This window comes from Trichosurus vulpecula, chromosome 8 (assembly GCF_011100635.1).
Source record: "Trichosurus vulpecula isolate mTriVul1 chromosome 8, mTriVul1.pri, whole genome shotgun sequence".
Taxonomy (NCBI): domain Eukaryota; kingdom Metazoa; phylum Chordata; class Mammalia; order Diprotodontia; family Phalangeridae; genus Trichosurus; species Trichosurus vulpecula.
The window spans coordinates 206,792,158-206,818,364 of NC_050580.1; the positions used below are offsets into that span (position 1 = coordinate 206,792,158).

The 26,207-nt window shown below is 38.7% G+C and overlaps 1 protein-coding gene across 4 annotated transcripts in view; it reads right to left on the minus strand.

The window, feature by feature from the left end:
* The window catches only part of SIPA1L1 (signal induced proliferation associated 1 like 1), a 376,548-nt gene that overhangs the window by 20,170 nt on the left and 330,171 nt on the right, over positions 1–26,207 (minus strand). For 3 of the 4 annotated variants that reach the window (XM_036736951.1, XM_036736950.1, XM_036736949.1), the window contains 5 exons: positions 24,256–24,380; positions 21,153–21,271; positions 19,011–19,453; positions 6,620–6,859; positions 5,725–5,890 (listed from right to left, as the gene is read on the minus strand). In XM_036736951.1, coding sequence (XP_036592846.1) covers positions 5,725–5,890; positions 6,620–6,859; positions 19,011–19,453; positions 21,153–21,271; positions 24,256–24,380 — 1,093 coding nt within the window. Of the gene's footprint in view, positions 1–5,724; positions 5,891–6,619; positions 6,860–19,010; positions 19,454–21,152; positions 21,272–21,734; positions 21,798–24,255; positions 24,381–26,207 lie in introns of all 4 variants that reach the window. The other variant, XM_036736948.1, reaches the window with a different exon arrangement.

A 26,207-nucleotide genomic window follows, 5' to 3' on the forward strand; every position in this document is an offset into this window, starting at 1 on the left:
AAATTTAAATTAAATTAAAAAAAACTAAAAAAATATAAAAAAGTTACTTGCTATCATCATCACCACCACCACCACCATCACCATCATCATCATCACCATCAGCACCATCATCATCATCACCACCACCACCACCACCACCATCATCATCATCACCACCACCATCACCACCACCATCATCATCATCACCATCATCATCATCATCACCACCATCATCACCAGCACCATCAGCACCATCATCATCATCATCACCACCACCACCATCATCATCACCACCACCACCACCACCACCACCACCACCATCATCATCATCATCACCACCATCATCATCATCACCATCAGCACCATCATCACCATCATCACCACCACCACCACCACCGTCATCATCATCATCACCATCATCACCATCATCATCATCATCATCATGCCCTTCATATCTGTGTTTGTCAAGGCTCTTTGGGTGAAACTAGATCATTTGTAGCCAGGAATATCTAAGTAACTGTGGACAGGCAGGTCGGTCCTGCCCAAAGGAGAGAAACCTCAAATGCTGTAAAAGACTAACAGAAATGTGAACCGTACTTAATTTAAAAGAAAATTACAGAGTCCTAGGAATACTGGAAGGGGTAGAGATCTTCATCATCCATTTTATAGAAAGAAACTGAGCTTCAGGAGAGTGAAGTGTTTTTCCCGCAGCTCCACTGTCAAATGGCAGAGCAGGGATGAGAATCCACACCACTTTACTCCCAGGCTCTAGTGCTCTCGCCATTACAAGGAGGCCTGTTACCAATATAAACATTAAATCACCTTGTATTTAGCAAGTAGCATGGCAACCTTTTCCCACCTTCGAAGTCTAGCCTTTGGTTTGTTTGCAGATGTGGCCGATGCTTGGAAAGCATGCTGCTGCTAACTAGGCTGGCTGTCCACACCACACCCATCTGCCTGGGTGTTTTCCGGCACTCTACAATGCTTGACCACAGTTGGCCTTTTTCCATTCTTTGTATGGACAACTAGATATCCACCCCAGCACAGCTTGGATACTACAGTAGCATCAATTCTTTGCCAGCTGCCAGGTGATGCTGCTGTATTGATGAAATTTTTCAAGAAAGCAAAACTCATAACCTTAACCCCCTCATTTCCCCAATATTTTTAAATCGGAAACCGCAGTAACAAATTGCGAGAACAAATTTCATTTTCCTCTGACCCCCAAGACAAGATATGAAATAATTTGTTATTTGGAATATGGTATTTAAATTTTTTAATAAGCCTCTTTGCATTTTGACAAACACAGAAAGGAGTTGCAAGCACTTGCTTTTGCAAAGGTTGCCAGGGAAACCATTTGTACCCTGGGTGATGAGTCTGAACTGTTAAGGGCTGGCTTACAAAACAGAAATTATGGAAATCAAGAACCTATACATCTAAAAAGTAATTATGTAAATGTTTATAATAATAAATGATCTCTGATAAAATCTTACAACAGCATTTATTCTATGTAAATACTAATGAAGTTTAGGGAGCAAATTTTACTTCTTGGCCAAAAAAAAGGAACCCCAACAATAGGATTAGGGAGACATTAAAAGCATATATTGTGACAACAGCAACTCCCCTTCTGTTTTAATCCAAACTGGGGGTATCACTGGCCATTGAGGGAATATTATAATTTTTATTTTCAACCAATTCTAGCAGTTCTTTTAACGGGTTCACAGGCTTCAAAGGGGTCCAGGACACAACAAAGGTTAAGAACCTCTGCTCTAAAGTAAGAAATAAAATGTACTCAAAAATTTCAGGGTGGGTGGTCATTAGGTTTATTAACTGCATGACTATAAGTTTCTCAGGTCTCAGTTTATTTCTCAGTAAACTGGAGATAATTTTTGCATTACTTCATAGGCTTTATGAGGAAAAAGTGTTTCTTCAAGTGTTATATAAATGTGAATAATTATTCTTAGGTTTATTTCCTTTTCTATTAGCCTAAACACAGCATCCAACTGTCCAGCTGATAAAACCTCAGTTCTCATCTTAGGGAGAGCAGTCATGGTTGAAAGCCTGTATTAGATGTGGGGGAAAAATATATATGACCATGAAGACTTCTTTCGTCGTTGTTATAGGAGGGATGTGAGCAAAATGATTTCTGTCAGTCAACAGTATCAACGGAATTGCAGAATCACAGAGTCAGACTTGGAAGAGACTCTGGGAGCAATTTTGACAAAACCTATAGCAGAAGAGGGATTCTCTTTACAACCTGCTTGACAAGTGGTCACCCAGCCTCAGCTCAAAGAACTTCAGTGACAGGGGAGCCCACTACCTCTCCAAGACAGATTGTTCCAATTTTGAATAGATTCAGTTCTTAAGAATTTTTTTTTTTAAACACAGAACCTAAACCTGGTTCTCTGAAATTTCTACCCTTGGTTCTTAGTTATACCTGTTGGAAAAAAGAACACAATTCCTCTTCTCCCATACGATAACCTTTAAAATACTCAAAGACAATTAGGACTTTTCCTTGCCTCCTGGCCCTTCCTTATCTCTGTACCAAGTTTTATGCAGAATAAATATTCCCATGTCCGTCAACTGGTCTTTTGCATATCATGGGCTCTGATCTGCCCACCATCATGGTCATTCTCTGAATAATACCCAGCTTGTCAATGTCCCTCTTAAAATGTGGCATCCAGTACTGAACACAATACCATAGGTGTGATCTGACATGAGTAGAGAACAGAGGACTATTACCTCCCTCATTCTGGATACTATGCTTCTCTCAACACTCCTAAGATCATATTAGATAGAAAAAAAAAGAAATCAGATGTTTTATTAGAAACTTAGTATTTAATAGCAATACAAACAAACCAAAAATGCTTAATAACTTTCTACTTATCAATTTCTATGCCTAAAGTATAATCAACATCTCCTTCAAAATTCTTACAAGCTTTCATCATGGACATTTTCTCACATGATCATAGCTAGTGTGTATGCACTCATTCAAGTCATTAATAGATGTTTGCTAATTAGTCACTTCAGAAAGAATATTGTATACTACATGCTAAGGGGAAATCACAGAAGTTCAGAAGACATTATTCATGACCTCGAGATGTCTTAATCTAATAAAGAAACAAAGACAAAACCCATTCACATGTTTCTTCACAAAAGGAAAAATGAGTTTTGATTAAATCAGGATAAAGTTACTTAAGGAGTCATTGTAATTCAGTCTCTTTCAGGGAATCTTCCAAAGTAACTGACCAAAAATCAACCTATCTTTTACAATATGATTCTTTGTCAATTTTTTTTTTAAAGTTCAGGAAACTTAAGAAGGATTTGATGATGACCTGATTTGGGGGAAATCAAGGAGAGGAGTGTCAAAGATTATTCCAGTCTTGTAAGGCAGCTTCTGGGAGGATCAAGTAAAAAAAAACATCAACAGGATCTTCTGGTATTTAAGAAGCTATCTTTTAGCACTTCTGAAACAGGGATGTGAAGATCAACAGTCAATTCAGGCTTCACCTTATATTTCACTTTCACATCCAAACTAACTGCCAAATTTCATCCTTTCTATCTCCAGTATCTCCTGTCTCTCACCTTCTCTCCACTTATACATACAGGCAGTGTTCAGTCCCTCATCACCTCTCACCTAAACCAGTGCAATAACCTCCTGATTGGTCTCCCTGCTTCAAGTCCCTTCAACTGATTATCCACAACGTTGCCAAAGTGATGTTTCTAAAGCTCAGGTCTAACCATGTGCCTCCCCTACTCAATAAACTCCAATGCTTCCTTATTGCCCCAGGATAAATTATAAATTTCTCGGTTAAACTTTACCTTCCCAATTCCCTTCTTAGACTCTACAGTTCACCCAAATGGGTCTTCTTGCTGTTCCTCACAAGACCCTTCATCTTCTATCTCATGTCCTTAACAACGGCTGTTTCCTCTGTCTCCAGTGTACTTTCACCTCCCCTCTGCCTCTTAGAATTCTTGGTTTCTACTGGCTCCTTCCCTGAAGTCTACATACATAGGAACATCTCTCCTAGACTTAAAAACCTCTCTTGATCTCTTGATCCAACCATCTAGGCTGGCTCTCTTGATCCACATCCCCATGGGACAAGCTCTTGTTCTACGTGGGTCCTCCCTTTTTCGGCTAAAGTCTAAGAGAAATTGTCTTTCTACACTAGGTGCCTACCTTTCCTCTCCTCTCACTGTCCTCTAAACCCTTTAGCTTCTCACATTTATCAGTTAAATGAAACTTCTCCCTTCTAAGCTCAGCCTTTTCTGAAGCCTCATATTCTGTGAACTCCCTGCAATCTCTTCTCCTGGATACTCTGTCATGATTGTTCTCTCCTGGTTCGCCTCCTCCCTGTATGATTACTCCTCGTCAGTCTCCTTTGCTGGATCTTTACCCAGGTCACACGCACTGACTGTGGGTATCCCCCAGGCTCTGTTGTAGACCCATCTCTCCTCTCCCCACTTGGGGAGCTTATCTGTGGATGCGATTATCATCTGATGGCTCCCGGGATCTATATAAGCAATCCAGTTCTCTCTTCTGAGCTGATGTACCATGTCATCACCAGTTGTCTTTCAGACATCTATAACTAGGTATCTTGTAGATACCTCAAACTCAACACGATAAAAACAGTACTAATTATCTTTTCCTCCACATCCTCCCCTTTTCCGAATTTTCCCATTACTACTGAGGGGCATCACCACCCTGACAGTTACCTACCTTACAATCCTGGTGTCACCCTTGATTCATCACTTTAACTCACCTCACATATGCAATCAAATCTTGTCATTTCTACCTGTATGAAATCGTCTGTAAATATGTCCCCCTCTTCCCCCACCCCCCCCGCCCACAGCCACAACTTTGGCTCAGGCCCTCGTTACCCAATACCTGGACCACTTCAGTAACAGTCTAATTGGGTTCCCCTACCCCATTTCCTAAAGGCCAAGTGTGCCCTTGTAACCCTGCCTTCAATAAGCCCTGCTCCATAAGCTTCGGTGGTCTCCCATTACCTCCCAGATCAAACACAATCTTCTGTCTGGCATTGAAAGCCTGTCACAACTGGGTCCCTTCCCTTCCTAGGTTTTCATTGCTCTTATGCTTCACTTTCTTTCATGCACTCTATAGGCCAGTTACACAGGGCTGCTTGCTGTTCTTCACACACAATCTCCCAACTCCATGCCTGAAATGCTCTCCTCTCTTCACCTCCACTTTTTAAATACCACAGCTTCCTTCAAGATTCAGCCCAAATTCTACCTTTTGCAAGAAGCCTTTCCTGCCTTGCCCCTTCACAGGCTCCATCTCTTGCCAGCACCTTCCCTCTGAGATTCTCTTCCATCTACTCTATGTATACTATGTATGTACATAGTTATTTAGACTGTCTGCTGCTCCATTAGAACATGAACTCCTAGAGAGCAAAATGGTGCCCCTACCCACTCCCCCTCACATTTCCAACACATAGCACAATGCCCGGAACATAGTAACTCCTCAATAAATGTTTTTTGATTGTTTCCTTCATAACTGGGTTCAAGTACCATCTTGTACATGAAGACTTTCCTGGTGTTCCTTCTTGCTTGCACCCTTCTCCTCCTACTCCCCCCCCCAAAAAAAATTACCCTGTATTTTGTACACAATTATATGTCCCCATTAGGATATAAACTCTTTAAGGGTAGAGACCATCTTAAAGTTCTCAGTAAAAAGCTTGTTGATTAACAAATTACATATTTCTTGAGAAAATTCCTTTCACATACCTTAAAATTTTTCTGTGATTCAGGAGTTGGGCTTTCAAAGTCGATTAGTTTTTTTAGATCTTCCTCAATTGTTGACTTAGATGTTTGCTTTGGGGATGCCCGGAGGTCCCTGGCAGAGGCACGCAACCTGGTGTGGGCTATTTCATTGCCATCACTCTGGTGGCGTCTTAAAAGAAACGGAGATAGCAGACACTAAAATCAATAACAGAGCGTAGCACCATAAACTAGGGGAGAAGGTTGCGGAGGGAGGGAGGTGAATTTTATGTAATTAAAGCAGATCTTATTTAAATAAGCACCTGTTAAAGGAACGAAATTGTGTTTAAATAATTAACTCTTTAAATGCTAAAGGCCTAATCACTTTAATAAATCAATATAAGAGTAGAAATTGAATTAAAAAAATGACATCAAACCCATTAAAAAATGCTGATTATCCACCCCCGAATATTTTCTGCACAGAAACAAATGACTCAACATATCTTTCAATTTCTATTGTGTGAAAAGTACTAAAATCTATACATGCATATATGCATGTACAGTTGCTACCATCAGCTGAGAACAGTACACTTAACACTGGCAAGGACATCATAGTGGCCCAAGTGTTCAACGGGCATTCCAGCTGGCCAATTATTCTGATGTATTTTTTTTAACTTTGGAGATCTGAGACTCAAATCCTAATGTCTATGTCACTGCTCATTCAAGGAAGAGGACTGATGAAATGATGACACCATCAGTGTGTACACAGATAGAGCTCACAAATGATAAGTATGTACAGTCATCTTTGTTGCCACCCTCCCTCCCCCTTTAATGTTGTTTTCTCTAAAGCAGCGGCTCTGGATTTTCTTGTCTTCACGTTTAAAACGAACAACCAAGCAATAGAAGCAAAAAATGCTCTTACTTTCTTGTATCCATAAACCCCACAGAGTTTATTGTCCCTTCTGGTTTTTTCCATCCAATCAGGTACTTGCTAGTAGCACCCTGCCGAGGGTAGAAAGTCCTAGGACCAGAAGAGGAGGAAGAGGAGGAGGAGAAAGAAGGTGCAAGTTGCGGGGAAGTGGCAGAATGAAGCTCTTCTTTGGGTGAACTTCTGGCACTGGTGAAAACAACTGGACTGGCAGAGTGTCGTGAGCTCATGGTACTGGGAGAGAAGCGTAACAAAGACAAAACTTGACTTCAGTTTGCATGTATGCATCCTGTATAATTATTTACTAAAGCCACATTCTGTCACTGGGAACACAAAGTCAAAATTACTGCTACTGGAGAAAGCCTGCCACAGCTGAGGGTTGTAAGCCTAAAAAGATAAACAATTTATACACTACTGAAGGAGGTCAGTTACTGGCCTTCTTGTTCATTACTGCTTGTAATTTAAATGTCCGTTGAAATAAGTGGTAACCTGGGTCCCCTTGGCATTTTGGACTAAAACAAAAAATATATGAGGGTGTCAAAGAAACTGGTTTGTTTTTTTTTTTAAGTCATTTACTGAAGTTCATTATAGTCTAGTCTGGAAGGATAGGTGATGGTCTGGAGGTTTTAGAGATGAGTATCCATGTCTATGATGATCATGGATGAGGTGAAACAGGGAAAAGGAATCGGAGGGTGGGGATGCTGCATGTCCTCTTTATGCTGACTTTTGGTCTAGGTTCAGGCGTCTATATTCTCATACGAAGGCTGCTTATCATGCATATTTTTGCTGTCAGGTTAAAACATTACAGTGCTCAATTTCAAGGGGTGAGTTGTTTGCCACTTGTAACATTTCTCCTTCACTTCATTCTTGGTTCTTATTGTCTGAAGAATCTATCCCAGGAAAATCGAACTCAACGTGTTCTAGGTATTCTGATGTAAACAATGTGGTGGCTGGGGAGTCTTAGGACTCAAGTTCCAATTTCACGTCCGCTACTTACTATCTGTGTGACCTTGGGCAAAGCATTCCCTGCACCTCAGTTTCCTCATTTTTCAAGCCAGATGAACTTTAAAAGTCCTTTTATAGTTCTAAATCTTTGAACTTATGAACGACCCAAAGAGAATGGTGAAACACACCAAAATTCCTTCTCACTATTTGTACCTACTAGGCTCCTAGCATGTGGTATCTGAAAAGACAAGACTCAAATAGTGTTTAAAAAGTGGCCAATGAGACTTCCAATTCACTAATCCCACCTTCTACAGGAAGTCTTTAACAATTTCTTTTAATGCCTTCCCTTCCTTAATTGTTTCCTTTAATGTGGTACCCAACTCAAATAGAAACAGGGGCCACTAAACCATACATAAGGGCCCCTTGTCAGCTGTGAATTACTGACTTAGAAAACCACAGATTACCTTTATCTATGTTTCATTGTATTTTTATTCCATTTTATTAATTTTGTTAAATACTTCTCATTTATACTTTAATCTGGTTCAGGTACTTCTGCATCAAAAGACCAGAGAGTTTTTGTCACTTCTATTGTATGTAGTTTGTACTCATTTGCTTATGGTCCTACCATTAGATTGTGAACTCCTTGAGGGCAGGGGCTGTCTGATGCCTTTCCTCATATTTCTACCACTTAGCACAGTGCTTGGCATAAGAGGCCCTTAATAAATGCTTAGTGACTAAAAGGAGGTTCCTTTCATACAGAATTCTGAAGGACTGCAGAGAACCTCCTAAGTCAAGACCTTGCCCTACACAAAGTCCCTCTGGATTTTTTTTTCACAATATAGAATCCTATTGACATTACTGGCTAAAAGAAAAACCAAAGGCAGCTGAATTGAATTCTAACTTTCAAGATGTTCAGGGGGTCAAAAGCTATATTTGGACTGTCCGTGTTCTTTGCTATTCTCTTCTCCCACTGCTTGTTCATCATAATTTCCACTAGCATGGTGAGGGAATTAAGGTAGAGGAGGAGAAACTCAAATCAACTAACGGGCCCAGGAAAAGATTCAGGGGAGGTTAAGGAGAAGAAATAGAACTAGCAAAGATGATTTTTTTTGAAGGAGGGTTAGCTACATCAATTCAAACTTTACCTAGATTAACTTTGACAACAAAGAGCCTTTGCAATAATAAACAAAACCCATGTGCTATCTGCAGACTACAAAGATGGCAAAGCTTCCTTCATTCTTGTAATTGCTAACCAGTAATTGGGCTAAAACTTGGCAAAAGATAAAGCACTTGGATGAAGATCAAGATAAACAAAAAGCAAAGTGAATTTCCATCCCTGTCATTTAGAGCCTGCTTCAGCCTCTTCAAAATAACTGGCCAAACCTAGTTTCCCCCTTCTAATATGATCCTCTTTTTTAAAAACATTTTTCCCCTCTTACCAAGTGCATGGAAAATATTCAACTGAGGGCTACTTAAACAAAAAAAGAAATAAGGTGACTTTTGTACAAGATGCCATCTATGCCTCATTGATTGGCTTTTAAAATGAGAACAGAGAACATAAGATTCTGTTCAACAAATAATTAAAACACCTAGAAAAATTAAGTCTACATGAGAGCTAGTTAAAGTTAAAAAAAAAAGTTGGGGGAGATAAAATCCCAAAGAGGGAAGAAACAGAAAAAAGATGGAAACAGAAAACAATATGCAGAGGAGAGAGATAAACTGAAAGGGAGAGACGGGGGAGAGAAAAGAGACACCAAGAGGGACAGAGAAGACACACAGACCTTATACAAAGGAAAAATGATGCACTATGAATCATAGTTACTAAGATAGAAAAACATGAAACACATTAATTTGTGAAGATACACACACAGAGTTTATAGAAATGAGTTTTTTACAATCTTGACTCATGGCATTAGTTTGAAGTAACAGAGTATAATGGACAAAGTTAGTGAGCCTTCGGTTCAAGTACTGCTTCTGACCCACACTAGAATGTGCACCATGGCCATGTCCCAGGTAAGGAAGACCCGGGTTCAGGTCTCATGCCTAATGCATACTAGGCTGTGTGACTCTGGGCAAGTCACTCGGCCTCTCAGTGCAAAGTGCCCAGACAAATTGCTGACCTCCATTAGGAGAAGTTATCATAAACTGATGAAATCACACATTTAGACCCAAACCAGTAATTCTAATAAGGGACATGCTACTGTACTAAGGACTTTTTAGAAATATTATCTCATTTGATCTTCACAACAACCCTGAGAGGTAGGTGCTGTTACTATTCCCATTTTCAAATGGGGAAACTGAGGCAAACAGAAGTTAAGTGACTTGCACAGGGTCACAAAGCTATTAAGTGTCTGAGGCCAGATCTGAAGTCTGGTCTTCCTGACTCCAGGCCCAGTGCTCCATCCACTGAGCCACCTGCTGCCTAACTAATAATTAATGAATCATTCATTAGCTATTACAAATATATCTGCATGAGGCCTGAACATTGAGCAACGGTTGCCAAAAGGAAGAATAACGAAAATGTTAAAGAATCTGCCATCATTATGTTAATTCACGAACTAGGGTGACGATAAAGTCTCACTCAAGGTCACAGTAGAAAAGAAGGAACAAATCTGTGCTGTTTAAACTGGCCTTCTTATTCTGTTTATTATCAGAAGTAATTACATAAGGGAGATATTTATCCCTGAATAAAGGTCTTAATAAATGAAACTGTTGGCTAAAACCGGCTCAAAGAGTGAAATGCAAAACATATAATGCCAATATACAGTCTTTACCAATAGCTATGGAGTCAAAACTATACCTTTTAAGTGAACAATAAATAGGGATGGGAACTGAATATGTAATTTCAAAGGTATATGGAATTCTCAGGTGAGAAAATTACCTTTTTCAAGAACGGCCTAGGACACTGAGAGGTTGAGTGACTTGCCCAGAGTCATATAAGCTAGTATGCATTAGAGATAAGACCTGAACCCAGGTCTTTCTTGGCCTCAAGGCCACTACAAAATCAGCTATGAATCGACATGAACAGAAAGATTTACAAACGGGATCATAAACAAAGACCAAAATCGATTTTCTAATATTTCTTTCCTCTTTATGTTGGGGCAGATTGGCAGTGCAGTGGATAAAGCTCCCAAGACCTGAGTTCAAAGCCAGCCTCAGACACTTACTAGCTGTGCATCTCCGGGCAAGTTACTTAACCTCTGTTTGCCTCAGTTTCCTCCTCTGTAAAATGGGGTTAATAATAGTACCTACCACCAAGGAGTATTGTGATGATCAAATGAGATAATTGCAAAGCACTTACAACAGTACTGGACATGTAGTAAGCTCCATATGAATGTTAGCTATCATTAGTGCAGGAGAACACCTGGGAGTCATCTGATTAGGCACAGGAGGGAAGAGTTTAAGTCAGACTGCATATTATTACGATCTTCTTAGGAGGGGGAGACTCACAATGAGCCACCTGTCCAACAGGTGTAGCTAAAGGCTGGGATGATACAAGTCGCATCAAATAATCCTCTAGGTGATGGACAATGTAAAGGATGCTAATTAGGTAATATTCCCAAAGTGTTTAGCACAAAGAGGCCATTTAACATAGTTCTGTGGCTAAGACTGGCTGCTACAATTTAAGAGAGACTTGGAGAGTGTACAGAGGACAGTCACTGAGATTAAAAGGTTAGAGAAGAAAAATCTATAAAAGGGATCGAGATCTCTAAGTTCCTTTCAGGGCAAGATCAAGCCCTTCTTATCTGTGTAACCCCAGGATCTAACAAAGTACATCCAACAGAGCAGGGATTTTAAAAAAATATCTGTTGAATTGTTATGCTGAATTTGTATAGGGATTCTGAGTAATTGCAACAAACTAGAGAAAAAAATCCTTGAAAACAGCATGATCATAACAAGTACATGGTAGTAAGCTAAGGAAAAAACACCCCATGTGTTTTGAGGAGAAGCCTGGATAAGTATACATAAAGCAGGAAAGAAATCTAGGAGTCATTAATGGGAGCACAAGCGAAACATAAATCGACAATGAACTATTATTTTAAAAAGATGGCATTGGAGTATAGGAAGAACACTCTTGTTCTATATGCTGATGTAGTTAAGAACCTTCTTAGAAAACTATGTTTGAATTTGGTTTATACAAAGCATTTATGAAACCTGGAGAACCCAAAGATCATAAGCAAAAAAGTGGAGGTACAGGAATAGAAAATCAGAAGAACGGTGGGAGGCCAGCCCAAACTTGAGATAGTTAAAAGATAACTGCTTTCTTCAAATGTATTAATGATTAGTATGATGGAGAGTTTTATGCCATTTGTCTAATTAGAAGACTATGTGAAGAAAAACGGACAAATTGGGGCAGAAGAGGTTTAATCTAGATGTAAGAAAGAACTTTTTGAATTTCAGACTGATTAAATATTGGAAGAAGCTATGTGCCAAGTGAAGTGATAGAACATTTCTCCCTGGAAGACTTTAAAAAAAGAAGAAAGAAAAACAAAAACAAAATAAAACTTTTTTTTTTTTGGCATGTTAGGTGCTTAGAAGAAGCAGGTGGCTAGAAAAAATGACTTCACTTTCTTAAATGAAGATCAAACCAAAGGAAAACATTTAAACTGTTGCAGGAGTAATTCAGGTAAGAAATGGAAGAATATTTCCTGATAATGAGTAATTAAACGCTGAAATTAATTACCAAGGAAGGTGTGGCGTCTCATTCCTTAGAGGTGTAAAAAAAAAACCCAACTAGGATAAATTCTCATCTTTGTATTATTTAAGTTTGATCTTCCCTAATGAATGAAGTGACCCCTGTTCTCATTTCCAGTCTCTTGACTCCGTGACACTTGTAGAATGTGGTGCCGTCAGCAGTTAGTCATTTAGCTGGACAATTGGACTGGGAAGAAATCAATTATTGACTTTTTGCTGAATGACTGAAATAATTCAGTTTAATTTTGTGATTTGAAGAGGGATCATTTTTTAAAATATCACTTGCAATTTTAACCACTGGAATTCTGTTTTTTACTGTATGTATACTTGGTTAGGCATCATTAATTAAAAAGTCCACTAAAACAATTGTCCAACTCCACCTCACAGGCTGAAGGGAGGTAAGGGAGGGAATTTATTAAACATCTTCTATATGCAGACAATACACTAAGTGTTTTACAAAAGTTAATCTCAGTTGATCCTCACCATAATCCTGAGGTAGGTGCTATTATCATCCCCATTCTACAGTTGATAAACTAAAGGTTTGGGGGCTGGATCATCTGTAGCTGTGATTACATATCAATGTAAACTAAAATTTTGGATGTTTCTTTTGTGTAAGAGAACCAGGAGTTTTAATAAAAATTTAAAATAATATACCTGTCCAAATGAAAGCTTTAAAAAGTCTGATTGCAAGCTTTAAAAAGGATTTTATATTTCTAGATACTTAAAAATCAGAAAAAAATTCTAGATTCTTCTCCTTTAAAAATAAAAATAAGGTAGTCTCACCTAAATTTATAGAAAAAAAGCTGGTACAGATGAAGAGGATTTAACATTCTAAGCAAGAAGCAATGTTGAGCATGTTATTGGTTGGATGTATTCCTGAGAAAATCACTGAGCTACTGAATCTACTGTAGACATCTTTTCTCCTTTTCTCAGCGAAAACTCCTAGAAAAAAGCTCCTCTTCTCACACTCCTCAATCCTTTGCAATCTTGCTTCCAACCTCTTTGAAGTTGGAAATTGATCTCTATGAGGTTCACAATGTTCTCTTAAGGATGAAATCTGAGAGGCTTTTCTGGCCTTTAATTCTTCTTGACCTCCCTACAGCATTAAACACTATTGAGTACCTTCTTCTCTGGTATTTCGGGACACTATTTTTTCTTGGTTCTCCTCTCATATGTCTTTCTGCTTCTTCTCAGTATCTTTGGCTAGCTCATTATTCATGTCACATGTATGTGTATACCCCAAGACTCAGTCCTGGAACTTGTCCTGTCAAGGGTTCTTAACCTGAGATTCAATGCCTTGTAGGTAGATTTCAGGAGTCCATGAACTTAGATGAGAAAAAAATTACATTTTAATTTTCACTAACCTTTAACTTAAATTAAGCATTTAAAAATTATGAAAAAAATTTAATTCTGAGGTTTCACTGTAGCCTTCACCAGACTGCCAAAGGGGTCCATGACCCTCCTAATTGGGTTTCCTGACCTCAAGTCTCTCCTCACTTCAGTTCAGTCACCACACAATTGCCAACGTATTTTGCTTAAAATACACTCTGTCTGATCAGGGCACTTCCCTCATCAATCAACTTCAATAGCTCTCTATTACCTCTAGGATCAAAGATAACTTCTTAAATTTGGCACTTAAAATCCTTCACAATCTGGTCCTAACCTAGCCTTATTATACAATTCTCCCCGGGTCTTCTTATTGCTCCTCATAGATGTGCAAGGTGAATTCCTGTCTATGTATCTGCACCGTCTGTCCTCCATTCATGGAATGGTCTTTAAGTAATTGAAAATTTCTGTTAAGTCTATACTTGATAAACATCAGTTATCACGAACATTTCTGTATGCAAAAAACTGGATTGCATAGGAAACTATAAATTTTATTACAGACAACTTGCCATTTTCTAAAAGCCGTGTCACAAATTCAACAGGGTTAGTTTTTAAAGCTGTCTTCCTTGTCTTTGATTCCTCTGAACCACTACTCTGTTGTGTTTTTTAGAATGCTTTTTTCTCTTGTTTGACATCACTATCACTAGCCCCAGTCTCCCTCAAAATCTGCCCTCCCCCACCCCGTTACTGTGTCACCTAGGCTGCCACTATTCTCCCAGGTCCTAGGGCCTCTTTGCTGTGTCCCCTCCCCCCAATTATCTTGTATGTATTTTGTACATATCTATATACGTATATATTGTCTACCATGGCTGACTGACTGTAAGCTCCTCGAAGGCAGGGACTGTTTCACTTCCATCTTTGCATCTCCAGTGCCTAACACCCAGTAGACACTTCATAAATGCTTCTTGATTGAGTGAATGCTACAGCAAATGTGCTGTAAACTGAATATGTATGTATCTGTATTTGTGTCATGGATACAGTCCACCAGTAGGAGCTTGAAGGGTAGGCTACTGGTCTTTGTAAACCAAAGGAGAAAAATCTACCCTTCTTCCCCATATACATACACCTTCAGGTGTGAACAGTGACACTGACTTGTCAATCAGAAAAAAACACAGTTATGAAAACGATTGTGCACCAATAATTCAAGTGAGTGCTTTTTTCCATGAAATTTGTTTTATACCCATCGTCAGCCAGTCTCGCACATTGTTAGGCATTAACCTTCTAACACTAAACCTTGGTCTAATGATAAAGATCAGCTGCAAACAGACATACATATATATACACACATATATTCACATATACATGCATAATAATTTATACTACTCTAGACATGTATTCAATGATCTTGAAAATAAAATAGTACATAATGAGAGCCTATCAAGATTAGAAGACTGGTGGTAGCACTGTAGAACTGCCTCTGGAATTTGGAGTTCATGCTAGTCAAAAACATGGAAGGACTGTGGAGGTAATGCTTAGAGTCAACACTCTATGAAGGCAGCAGCAGCTGCCGCTCCGCCCCCCCCCCGCCGCCCTGGCCAAAACAAAAAAACAAAAAACAACTCAATCCGAAAAGGTTCAGTTGACCTAAAGGTAAAGGACATAAGCAGGGTCTGGTGAACCTAAGGGGATGACGGGAAAAAATGGGGAAAGCTTGCAAAAAAGCTTCTGAATTCTTTTTCTAGGGGTTTCTTCTTGGCCAAGGGACAGAAAGGGCAAGCCAGAGGTTATACTGTTTGATCAGTACAATTCAGTGCCCAACAGTGGTGGGCAGGGGGAGTGGGAGGACAGGAGCACTCTTCTCAGTTTGCATGAGTGACTAGGGTTATTTAACACTGATTGTGAAAGCTTTTGTCAACATAGAAAAGCAGCATGCTGCAGGTAAAGTCAGACCTCAGAGAAGGAGCAACCAAAGAATGACCAAAAAAAATGTTTTTGGAGAGGGGAAGGAGGGGCATTTGGGGTTAAGTGACTTGCCCAAGGTCACACAGCTAGTAACTGTGTCAAGTGTTTGAGGCCGAATTTGAACTCAGGTCCTTCTGACTACTCATTGCGCCACCTAACTGAATCCTAACAGGAAGGAGACATACCTTAAGAGACTTATCCTGACCATTAATCATCCTTCTGAAGAACTTACATATTAAAATTCAAAACTGAGATAGCCAATGAAGCTGAACAATACCATTGGGTATTAGATCCTACATTTCACTGAAAATGGTTTAAAAAAAAAGCCCCAACAAAACCAAACACCCACAAATAACATGACTTTTATCTAGCTAAAAAAGTTTATAAGAATTAATAGGCTGACTTAAAAAAATAATTCTGGGAAGTTATTAGTGCTTATGGTTTCTCTTAATGACATTCAGAAATAACAAATACTATGTAATTACCAACCTACTTTAATGCAGTTCTCATGGGATGCCACAAGAAACCTGCAGTATCATCAATAGGGATGGTGGAAAGGAACAGAGCCCAGCCAGAAATACTGCAGCAGAATTTAATCACTATAATTTACTTTTTGTCACCGATTCTCAGGTACAAGCTCTTTCACGCATTGTCAAGAGATCTCCACATTAATTATTGTTCCTGTCTTCTGAGGACACAAACACTCTAATTTGCAGCCATTTTAGCTCTTCCTGCAATGTTCATTTGGTTACCAAGTTCTTTTCTTCTAGCAGAGAATAGCTGTTAAATCTCGCCTTCTACAGATCTTTTTCCTTATACTCACCCACCCAAATCACAAAGCATTCAAGTTATCAAAGTCCTAAAACTAATGTTATTCAACACATCAGTTAGGGTGTCGGGGGTGAGGTAGCAGGCTTTGCCATTGTCCCTCCAAAATTTGTGCCCTAAAGACTCACATAATCTTTACTCTTCAAAATATTTTCATTTTTAACGCACTGAAAGGTACTTCAAATTTAAAAACTTATCTCCATACAGCTAATATAAAGCACGGTGTTAGATAATATATGGTGAATTCAGTGCCATCCAAGCATCTAGTCAAAATAAAAGTCAAGATATATCTTTTCAGTGGGTTTTAACCTGGAGTAAGTTTATAGAAGTAATTCAGTCAACACTGAATGGCCCAATCCTGATGATGTGTTTTGGGTACAAAGAGGTAGCTCATCATATGCTGATTTCATTCCAACCTTGACCTAGGGACTGGACCTATGATCTCACTAGTATAAGGTATTCCCTGTATAGAATTTCTTCTACCAATGCAGATGGGCACCTGTTATGTAACTTATGGAGCAATGAGAAGTTAAATGACTTGCCCAGGGTCACACAGCCTATGGTTGTCAAGGCCCGATCATTATCCACTAGGCTATTCTGCCTCTCAACTTACTACACATTATGGTATTAAAATTAGGAAAAAGTCCTAAAAATTTGGAACACAGCCCTATCTCCAAGATGTAACACAAACCTTGAAAAAAAAAAGTACAGTGCTTTAAACAAAGAATTTAAGGGAAAACCAAAGAAACAGAGCATGGGGATAGTAACCTTTTGAACTACAGAGAAAATAACCTAATTTGTAAATATGTTCTATGACTGTATACAACTTGGAATCAATATGAAGCCTAGGAAAGCCAAGCTGATGCTCCAGTTGTGAAGCTATCAGTTAGTTGTTTTTCTCCTTCCAAGGGATCAGGATGCCTTCATGATGCCCGCATTAACCATGCCCTCTACCAGCTACCTTGAAAAGACTGAGAGATCTGGAAGAAGCTCTGGTTCACACTGCACCTCCAACACTGCCTAGGCCTCAGATTTCCTCATTTGGAAAATGAGTGGGTCAGACTAGATGGCCTCCAAAGTCCCTTCCAGCCACAGATCTAGGAACCTATCGCTAAGGTCCCTTCCACTTCTAAATCTATGATTCTACGGAGCAGACAGAGAAAGTGATTACTTCTATACTGGCCCAAATGAAAAGTAAATGATTAAACTTACCTGGTGAGTCTAGTGAACTAGTGAAGGATGGGCACAGATAGCTTTGCACTTAATACCAGATAGAACATGACTAAGCCTTCCTTAGTAAGCTCTTTCTCTTCAAGAGGATAGATGAAGACATGAGAGGTAAGAAAAGCATGACTATAGAATAGGGAACCATGGGTGTATATAATAATGCACGTCAATTTTCTGATACGTTAGTTTTGAAGAATTCTATTCCATTCCTCCTCTTTATTACAAGGGAAGGCTCTCTGGGAAGGGATGAAAAGGAAATTTATCTATCAAGTGAGAAATAGAAATGACATAGAAGCAAAAATTATCAATTTTTTTTAAAAGAAAGTGAAGAGTAAAAAAAAGAAATCAGTACTAAGATGAACAGTTTTACAAAAAGACTGACAGAATGGATAACTTATACAAATGAGTAAAGTCTTATTCTTTGGTTTCCGGCTGAAAGCTAAGGGAGAAAAAAAAAAAACTGGCACCCATTTCCCCAGCTGAGCACTCTCCAATTTTATTAGGGAATGTAGACTTTTTTACTCTAAGAAGTGTGTGTATGGACATTTATACTGAGTTGTTTTATATTTTTTTGTTCGTGTTTTTTTCTTCCTGTCTGGATCTATGATTTCATTAGCATGCAGAACCCTCAGGGATGAAACTCTCTTCTGGGATTTATAATCTCAATGCCAAGAGACAAGAGAGAGTAAGTGACATAGCCACTAAGCTTCTGAGGGGAAGATGTGAATCCAGGTTTTTCTGGTTGAGGCTGTCTCTCTATCCACTACAACATGCTGCCTTTCGTGTGTGTCTATATATATATATATGTGTGTGGATTTACTTACGCGCGCGCGCACACACACACACACACACCCTTCTAAATTACCTAATCTGTTCTGTTGGATCCCTCCTCCATTCTTGTGACAGGAAACTGAGAAAACTACCATTTTGTATAACATCACCCCTTCCCTTTAAAACGTAGTGGGTTTTTTCCCCTGAAAAAGTCTGCAAATAAGAGATTGTCCTATTTTGCATTGTCTATGATCAAATGATATGCAAAATTACTGCCTTTTCTCTGTAATTCTTTAAAAGTGCCCAGTAGCTTGAAATAATGAGCACACTGGGAAAGAAAAATAAATATAATTTGAATACAATTTTAAAAAGGATAGATGTGTAAGAATCCTCCAGTTTTAAAATGTATTATGATTACAGGACTACTCATCGAGTATTTTATGACCGACAAGGCATTAAATGCACAATAATACTCTTTACTACATTGAATGCTTCTTTTAATACTCTGCTGAGCTGAATAAAGTAGGTGGTTTCCTTCAACTTTTTTGAATATTTGATAGACTATGGAATTGAAGATGGAGATGCTAGATGGAGGACTGGAAATGAAATGGTACCTGGAGAGGACTGTTACCTTGTGTGAGAAGCAGCATCATTAATACTAAAAGTACTGTTCTCCCTTGTTAAAGGATTCGAGGTGGGCTGGCTCTTGCTATGGATATCCAGGCTCAGTGAAGACTCTGTCTTGCGGTCTACTCCATGACCCTCTTTTTCTAAGGTCCTATCTGCCAAGGAGACAACTTCGCTGGAGCTGTGCCACAGCGGTGCCACCTTTTCTTTGCCAGGTCCTGAGCGTGGGGATGATGTAGCAGCCCCCAGAGATGCTGTGCTGCCATGGCTGGGGCCGTAGGAGGTGGTATCTATGCCGCTATCTGCAGAGGTGCCTTGAAGATAGTTGTAGCTGTTGAGCTCTGTCTCTGTGCGATCACCTTCGTACCACTTCTCATCACTGTGAGCACTCGATGCGTTGCTGGAGAGAGTATTGCTGCTGGAGTGGCTTGAGTAATGACTATCAGACTGAAAAGATAAAAGTCGGGTTTTTACTCCATGTCTACGAGGAAAACATAGGTAAAGGAACAAGGCACTATCGGAAGTCTGTTTTATAAGTTCTCAATGGATCAAGGTGATCTTGATGGATCAAGGACACTGGCAAATCAAAGCTGGAGAGATGGTACCTCAAAAGACCCCCACAATTCCAGCCTATTTAAAAGGATCCATGACAAAATATGGTGTGTGTGTGTGTGTGTGTGTGTGTGTGTGTGTGTGTGTCTTTTAAAGAACATTTTCCCTTACTTGTTAAGAGCTCACATGAAAAGAAAGCATGTCTTTAAAAAGTCTTAAGCACCTCATTTAATCTTAAAAATAGAAAGGGGATGCCATTTCTAAAGGACTTGTCATTTGGAAGAATTCATTATTCCAGAAGGCCTGATTACTCATAGTAACCTGAAGAACAGAACAGATGTAAGACTGACTCCCAAATAAATTTCCCTTTCCATCATCCCCCAACTCCCCCATATTTAGGAAGCACTTTCCTGGGAGTGACACCTTCCCATTTGGTGATTTTTACTCATAGAAGCATGTCCTAGGCAATGGCTATGTTGTTTAAAAGGGGCATTTTCTAGAATCCATAGAAAATCATTTAATTCATTATCTAGAGAAAAGGAGAAAGAAGAAATGAGATTCAAAACACACATGCAATTAACATAGTGTTTCAATTAAGACAGGTTTCTGCTTTTTGGTGGACATGAAAAGTAGGCTGGGAAAGGAAGGAAACACGCATACATTATATTTGTTTAAAGAGGACACATACATTCTTCACTCGGCTGATGTCACTGGGGAAGGCATTTCATTAAGCGACAGGTCTATCTTCCAGAGAGAACTGGTGCTGATTTAAATCACCATATACATCACTAATATGTATTTTCCCTCCAGGGTGATGTGCTTTTATGAAAGGGAATGGAAATCAATTCAGAATAAAGTGTAAATAACTGGTAACTGCTTCTTCTTTCAGCTGCGCTGGCAATGGTAAAGCAAGGATTTGAACACAGGCCTTCTCATTCCAAATCCAGAGCTCTTTCCACCGCACAAAGTTCATAAATTGGCCTTGAGAGATTAACTACTTAGATACAACTCACATTCTAATAATGGAGAAGTGACTACCCTTCTTAAAGAACTTTCCAAAATTCTCTGAACATCCTGCCTATTTCACAAATGCTGATGACTAACAAGGTGGCTGAGTTCCCACTAAAATATGAAAATGTATGAAAATGTATCTTGTTCTAAGACTTACAGAAGTAGGAATATAACTGGAATTAACTTTTTTAATAGTAGATCTCTTTGCAAATCTCATAAGCTAAAACTTCGGGAATTAATGACTTTAAATATATGAATTCATAATGCATATTTAACTGTAATCAACATTCCCACAGATCCTTTGTTTATTCTAAATGCCAGAGCCTAAATCACCTATTCAGCTGGCTGGAATATATTTCTGTGAATACATTTACTGTTAGACTTCGCTTAGGCTTTAGAATATTGAAAAGGTAACAGAGGCCTGCTTTGATGGCGCTTTTACATTCCAACAAAGAAATCCTATCTTGAGCTGACTCTGTAATAATGTTTCTGAAAGGTACTGAGTCTCTGAGTTATATAAAGAGATGCCTAGCTAGGAAGGAAAACGTTTCAAAGACTTTTATTTTTTCTTAAGTTAACTTACATGCCCTTGTTTGTTTGGTGACAAATGAACAACTGGATCCTGCCGCATTAATCTCCCGCTAGGGCTCTCTCGGAAAGATGGCAACACCTTTGACACAGCCGGGAGGTGGCATGTTGGCTCTGGAATGTAACACGTGATATTAGGTGCAAGCATGAGATAAAGGCAAGAACATGGGCAACAAATGAAGACGGCTTGGCATTGCATCTCTCAGTTCACTGATCAGCAAACTTGGAACTTCAGCAATAAAGCTTACTGAGAGTTGACATGATAGACAGCATGTCAGAAACTGAGTGGTTGATGGATAAAGCTTGCAGCTGGTGACAGTGTGTCACATCGGACACAGTAGCATAGCCAAGTACCACCAAACCAAAAAAGAAAGAAAAAAAAGGAAAAGAAAAAGGCCATGAGCAACAGGGCAAAGTCTGCTAATCCACTTTTAGTTTGGGGGATATATTTAGAACATATGGGTTGGATTTACGAAAATAACTGTGACATTCGGCTAACCTAGCTTGAACTACATTACCTGGACAGGCATGGATGCAGTTACATATTACTTACCATGGTACTTTGGAAATATTTTACCTGTATATTCATGCTGCTCGAGGACAAAAGAATTGAAATCCTGAGGTCCTCTATAACTGTAAGCTAGGCACAACAGAAAAGACACATAGCAACTAGTTTACTTCAAACATTGGCTTCCTTTTGAACTCCAAGTTGGTATTAAAGTGGGGTTCCAAAGGTAAAAGGTCAATTGTTTATCAGTATTCTCTTTAATAGAATATTGCCAAAAAATGGTACAAATAATACAGAACTTTTCCTGAAGGATTAAGGCATTTTGCAATCTACTCTCTTTACTGCTCTTCTTAACCATTTCTGAAAGATGATTGGCCTAAAAATTGTTACCCAAAAAAACCCTACCCTATGCATGGATCCAGTCAAGTAAGGATGATGACCTTCTTTCTGCTGTTAAGACTGGCAAGAGGAGTTTATAGCCCTCTGATTTCTTTCTCAGGAGCACATATTCATGTATAGAGAAAGGTGAGGCAGATAGGGAAATCTCCTAGATACTGCGAATTAGTGAAACATGGGTTGTTAGAGAGTGTCATTCTTGCAAAATTGGGCCCATAACTGACTACAGCTATACCAAAGTAGAGATGGGGGAAAAATATACTTCATTATATAGCTATTACTTCTGAACCCTCCCTATTATTATTTCTACTTTTCAAGTCCCTATGTTCCCTTTGGGTATAACAGGTGACTGCTTGTATGCCATGAACAAAATAGCTCTTAGAGATCTCAACAACTCTTTTTACATTGCAAGCCCAAAGAAAACCTTGAGTTTTGGAACGAAGAGAAGATGTCACTTGTACGTATCCCCTCAAACTGCAGTAAAAAATGCTTTTTCTTACAGACATTAGGATAGATTCCTAAAAAGTGTGTGAAAATGCAGTTTACTAAAGGAATGAACAGATTACCAAAATTCTTTATCAGCATTAACTTTAAGGTCTGGTATGTCAAGTAAAGCTATGGTACTAAATTAAAAGGGACAAGAGGAAAAAAGATCAAATTTAAGTTTATGTGAAAGAATAAATATAAATCCATGAGGAATCTCATTATGATCCTTCTTCATTTCAAGATACATGCTCCATCTCTCCCTCCTTACTTCCACCTCCCTTGACTTTGTATACACAGGAACTATACTTTTGTGGCACAAAAGTGTCTGGTCTGCCAGCAACTTTGCTCAAAGCCTGAACATACCCCTCAGAAGCTGCAAAAATAATGCTGAACAAGGGATCAGCTTCACATGTATCGTTGCCATCACAACAGTATCAAAACATATGTGATTAAACTCAGTCTGTGAAAAGGAGAACTGCAGATCTGTACAACCTAAGGTTTTTTCGTATTAAAAAGGGGTAGCAATGGGGGTGAGGGAGAGAGTGAAGAACGACAGATGGCTTCAATAACAAGGCATAGCACAATGAGTTTCTGAAGTTACTAGAATAAAGCCTACCTTCAGAACCTGAGAATTACATTTCACTTCATAAACTCCTGTCTGTGAAATATTCTCCCCCACTTCCCATCCTTCATTATGTGTTAACACAATTACACGAGGACAGTGATCAGATATAGAATAGTAACAAGAGCTACTTTTTGAGTAATAATAAAACTATGAGTCTTCAGCTTAGAAAAAGTTAAGCTTTTTTTAGCCTCGTATTGCATCTCATATCGATGGTGACTCTGCCATACTGTTGATGGAGACAGGAATGGAAAATCTAGCAGCCCAGACCCATGCCAGTTCTGGTGAAACAACTTCACAGAAATACTTGATGGGGTAAAAATAATAATAAAATAAAATTAATCTGCGGCACAATCTCACCAGTATCAACTTGTGTCATTATGTCATTGCGCAGCAACTATGATGTAGAGAAGGGAAGGAACAATATGCTGAAAATTCCACACGAGAGCTTAATGATGCAAAGTTGTACCAGCTGTTTTATGCTACTAACACATTTCCTTAGTCAACGGCTTAATTGTAGAGAGCAATGAAAATGTATACAACGACAGATGTCTAAATTGAGTTACAGGTTTACTGAATGATTTAAACCTTCTCTGGATTTTTTCCAATTTTGTACTAGGATTTCTTAAAAATTAAAAAGAAAACCTATAGTTCCAATACATATATATGACATACGTGGCCCTATTTGGAAAGGTACACAAGGAAATGTTAAATAAACTGAGCAAGAACTAAAACAAAATGAGGAAAAGTGGCTTATATACATGTGGATGGTTCGGGTGACTATTCTTGGTACTGAAGATGCTGATCGCTTACTAGTCTGTCTGTGTATCCTAAGAGTAGAGGTCTGGAGCAAAGACAGTCTTAGAATTCTCGGTGCTTTACTCATTGCTTTCCAGGAAGAGTATCTGGGACACTCTACTAGGGACCTGATTCTACCTCACTTTTATTAGTAAGTCGGACTTCTATTTAAAGGCAGACAGAGCTTTTATGTCACTTTTTAAAGTCATCTCCTAGATGCCAATCACCTTTGGTGACTCTCATCTTGTGGTGAAAATAATTTTCTTTCTATAGAAGTGAATGACTTACCCATCTGGTCAGCAATGCTCTCCTCACTTCTCTGCCAGCTGGGTGTGGCTTTCCCACTGCCACTGATATCCGTCTGAGTATTCTGCCGGTCAATGGAGGCTGGGGATCTGCGGCTCATCCCAAACCTAGGAGAATTCCCCGGAACAAAAGCAAAGATTTCACTAACATCATACATAAAAAGAAGGTCGTCACAATGTAACATCCAAGAATGTGAGAAAAATGGAATTACATATGTAAAACCTATCTATAGCTATGTATGTTAGACTACTGCTCTGTGTGTGTATAAATATGACACACTGTACCATGACCAAAAGACAATAACCATTTATGACCATGACCTCTAATTTGAGCTAAAAGATTAAAGTTAATTAATTAAAGTTAAATAACTGGTTAACCTGCTTTTCAAAAGCATCAAAATAAAATTATGGAAGGCTGAATACCCTAAACATAGGTAGGTAGCTAAGTGGCACAGTGGAGAGACTTGGATTTGAAGTCAGGAGGACCTGAGTTTGGATCCTGCCCAAGGCACTTACTAGCTGTGTAATCCTGGGAGAAAGCTACTTAGCTCCTTTCAGCAACAGTATTCTCATCTGTGAATGAGGACGATAACAGCACCAACCCAACTGGGCTGTGTGGATCAAATGAGGTAATTACATAAAGTGCTATGCAAACCTTACAGTGCTTTATAAATGCTAGCTATTCATCATCATCGTCATCATCATCATTCTATGCCTTCTAATGGATGCTTAGCTCAGATCAGGGGTAACCTAATATTTACATTACTAATGGCCTTCTTTCAACATAGGTTGTAATTTTTGTTTTAAATTGACTTAAGTGATTCCTAAAAAGGGTAGGAATGCCACAGAGTAGGAAGAATTATTTAAAACCATTTTATGTTTAAATCCAGAACTTAAAGAATTGTTTTCCTAATGATTTCAAGGGCATACTATTATTAAATATAAGATTATGGTTTAAATCGATTTCTAACTGGGCAGGTTTTCTACCTGTAGTTCATTATACAGTAGGGCAAGTGAACCTATCAGGTAATAATTGGTAAGTTAATGAATTAAGGTAATGCTGATTTTTCTCATGCGAAAGATACTCAAGTGGTTCAAATAAAGCTTTATTTTTCTATTAAAATAGCAACACAGCAAATTTTCAAATAAGCTTTAATCCTTCCTATGAAATGGAAGAAATAAAATCCAAGCATGTTTGTGTAAATGTACAGATTTACTTGTATTTGACTAATGACTTTAATGAAAGAAGTCCATCTCCTTTAGAAGAAATAAATGAGAAATCTAGATAAGAAAAGCACAAAAAACACCCTAATTAATGAATCCACTAATTGGTTTTTATGCAAGAAGAATCTTCAACAGTACATATACCATCAGAGCTTTTGCTTGCATTTTCTTACAGAGGGATAGTGCATTTCCAGTATGGTTCCCACTATCACAGATTTAGGACCAAAAGAGACTTTTAGGATTTTTTGGTCCAGAAGTTTTTACTGCAGGATTTATGAATATTTTAAAAATGGATTTTGATAATCATATTCAATCTAGTTGGTTTCAATTATAATCCTCTATATTTAGTTTTATGCATTGAAAACACTACTTTTTCACAGACTTCTGACAACTTACTCCTCTCCATACACTCTGTGTGATCCAGATATCCTGGCTACTTTGATTTGCACAAGACACTTCATCTCCTGACTCTGGACATTTTCAGAGAATTCTCTCCCTGCTTATCTCTATCTCCTAGCTTTCCTGCCTTTTTGTTTTAGTTCTCAGTTAAAATTCCAAACCCTACAAGAAGCCTTTCCTCATCCTCCTTAATAATAGTAGTGCCTTCCCTCCAAGACTGGCTCCAATTTATCCTGTCTACATCTTGTGTGTTCATAGTTGGTTTGTATGTTCTCTCTCCCATTAGATTATGACCTCCTTAAGTGCAAGGGA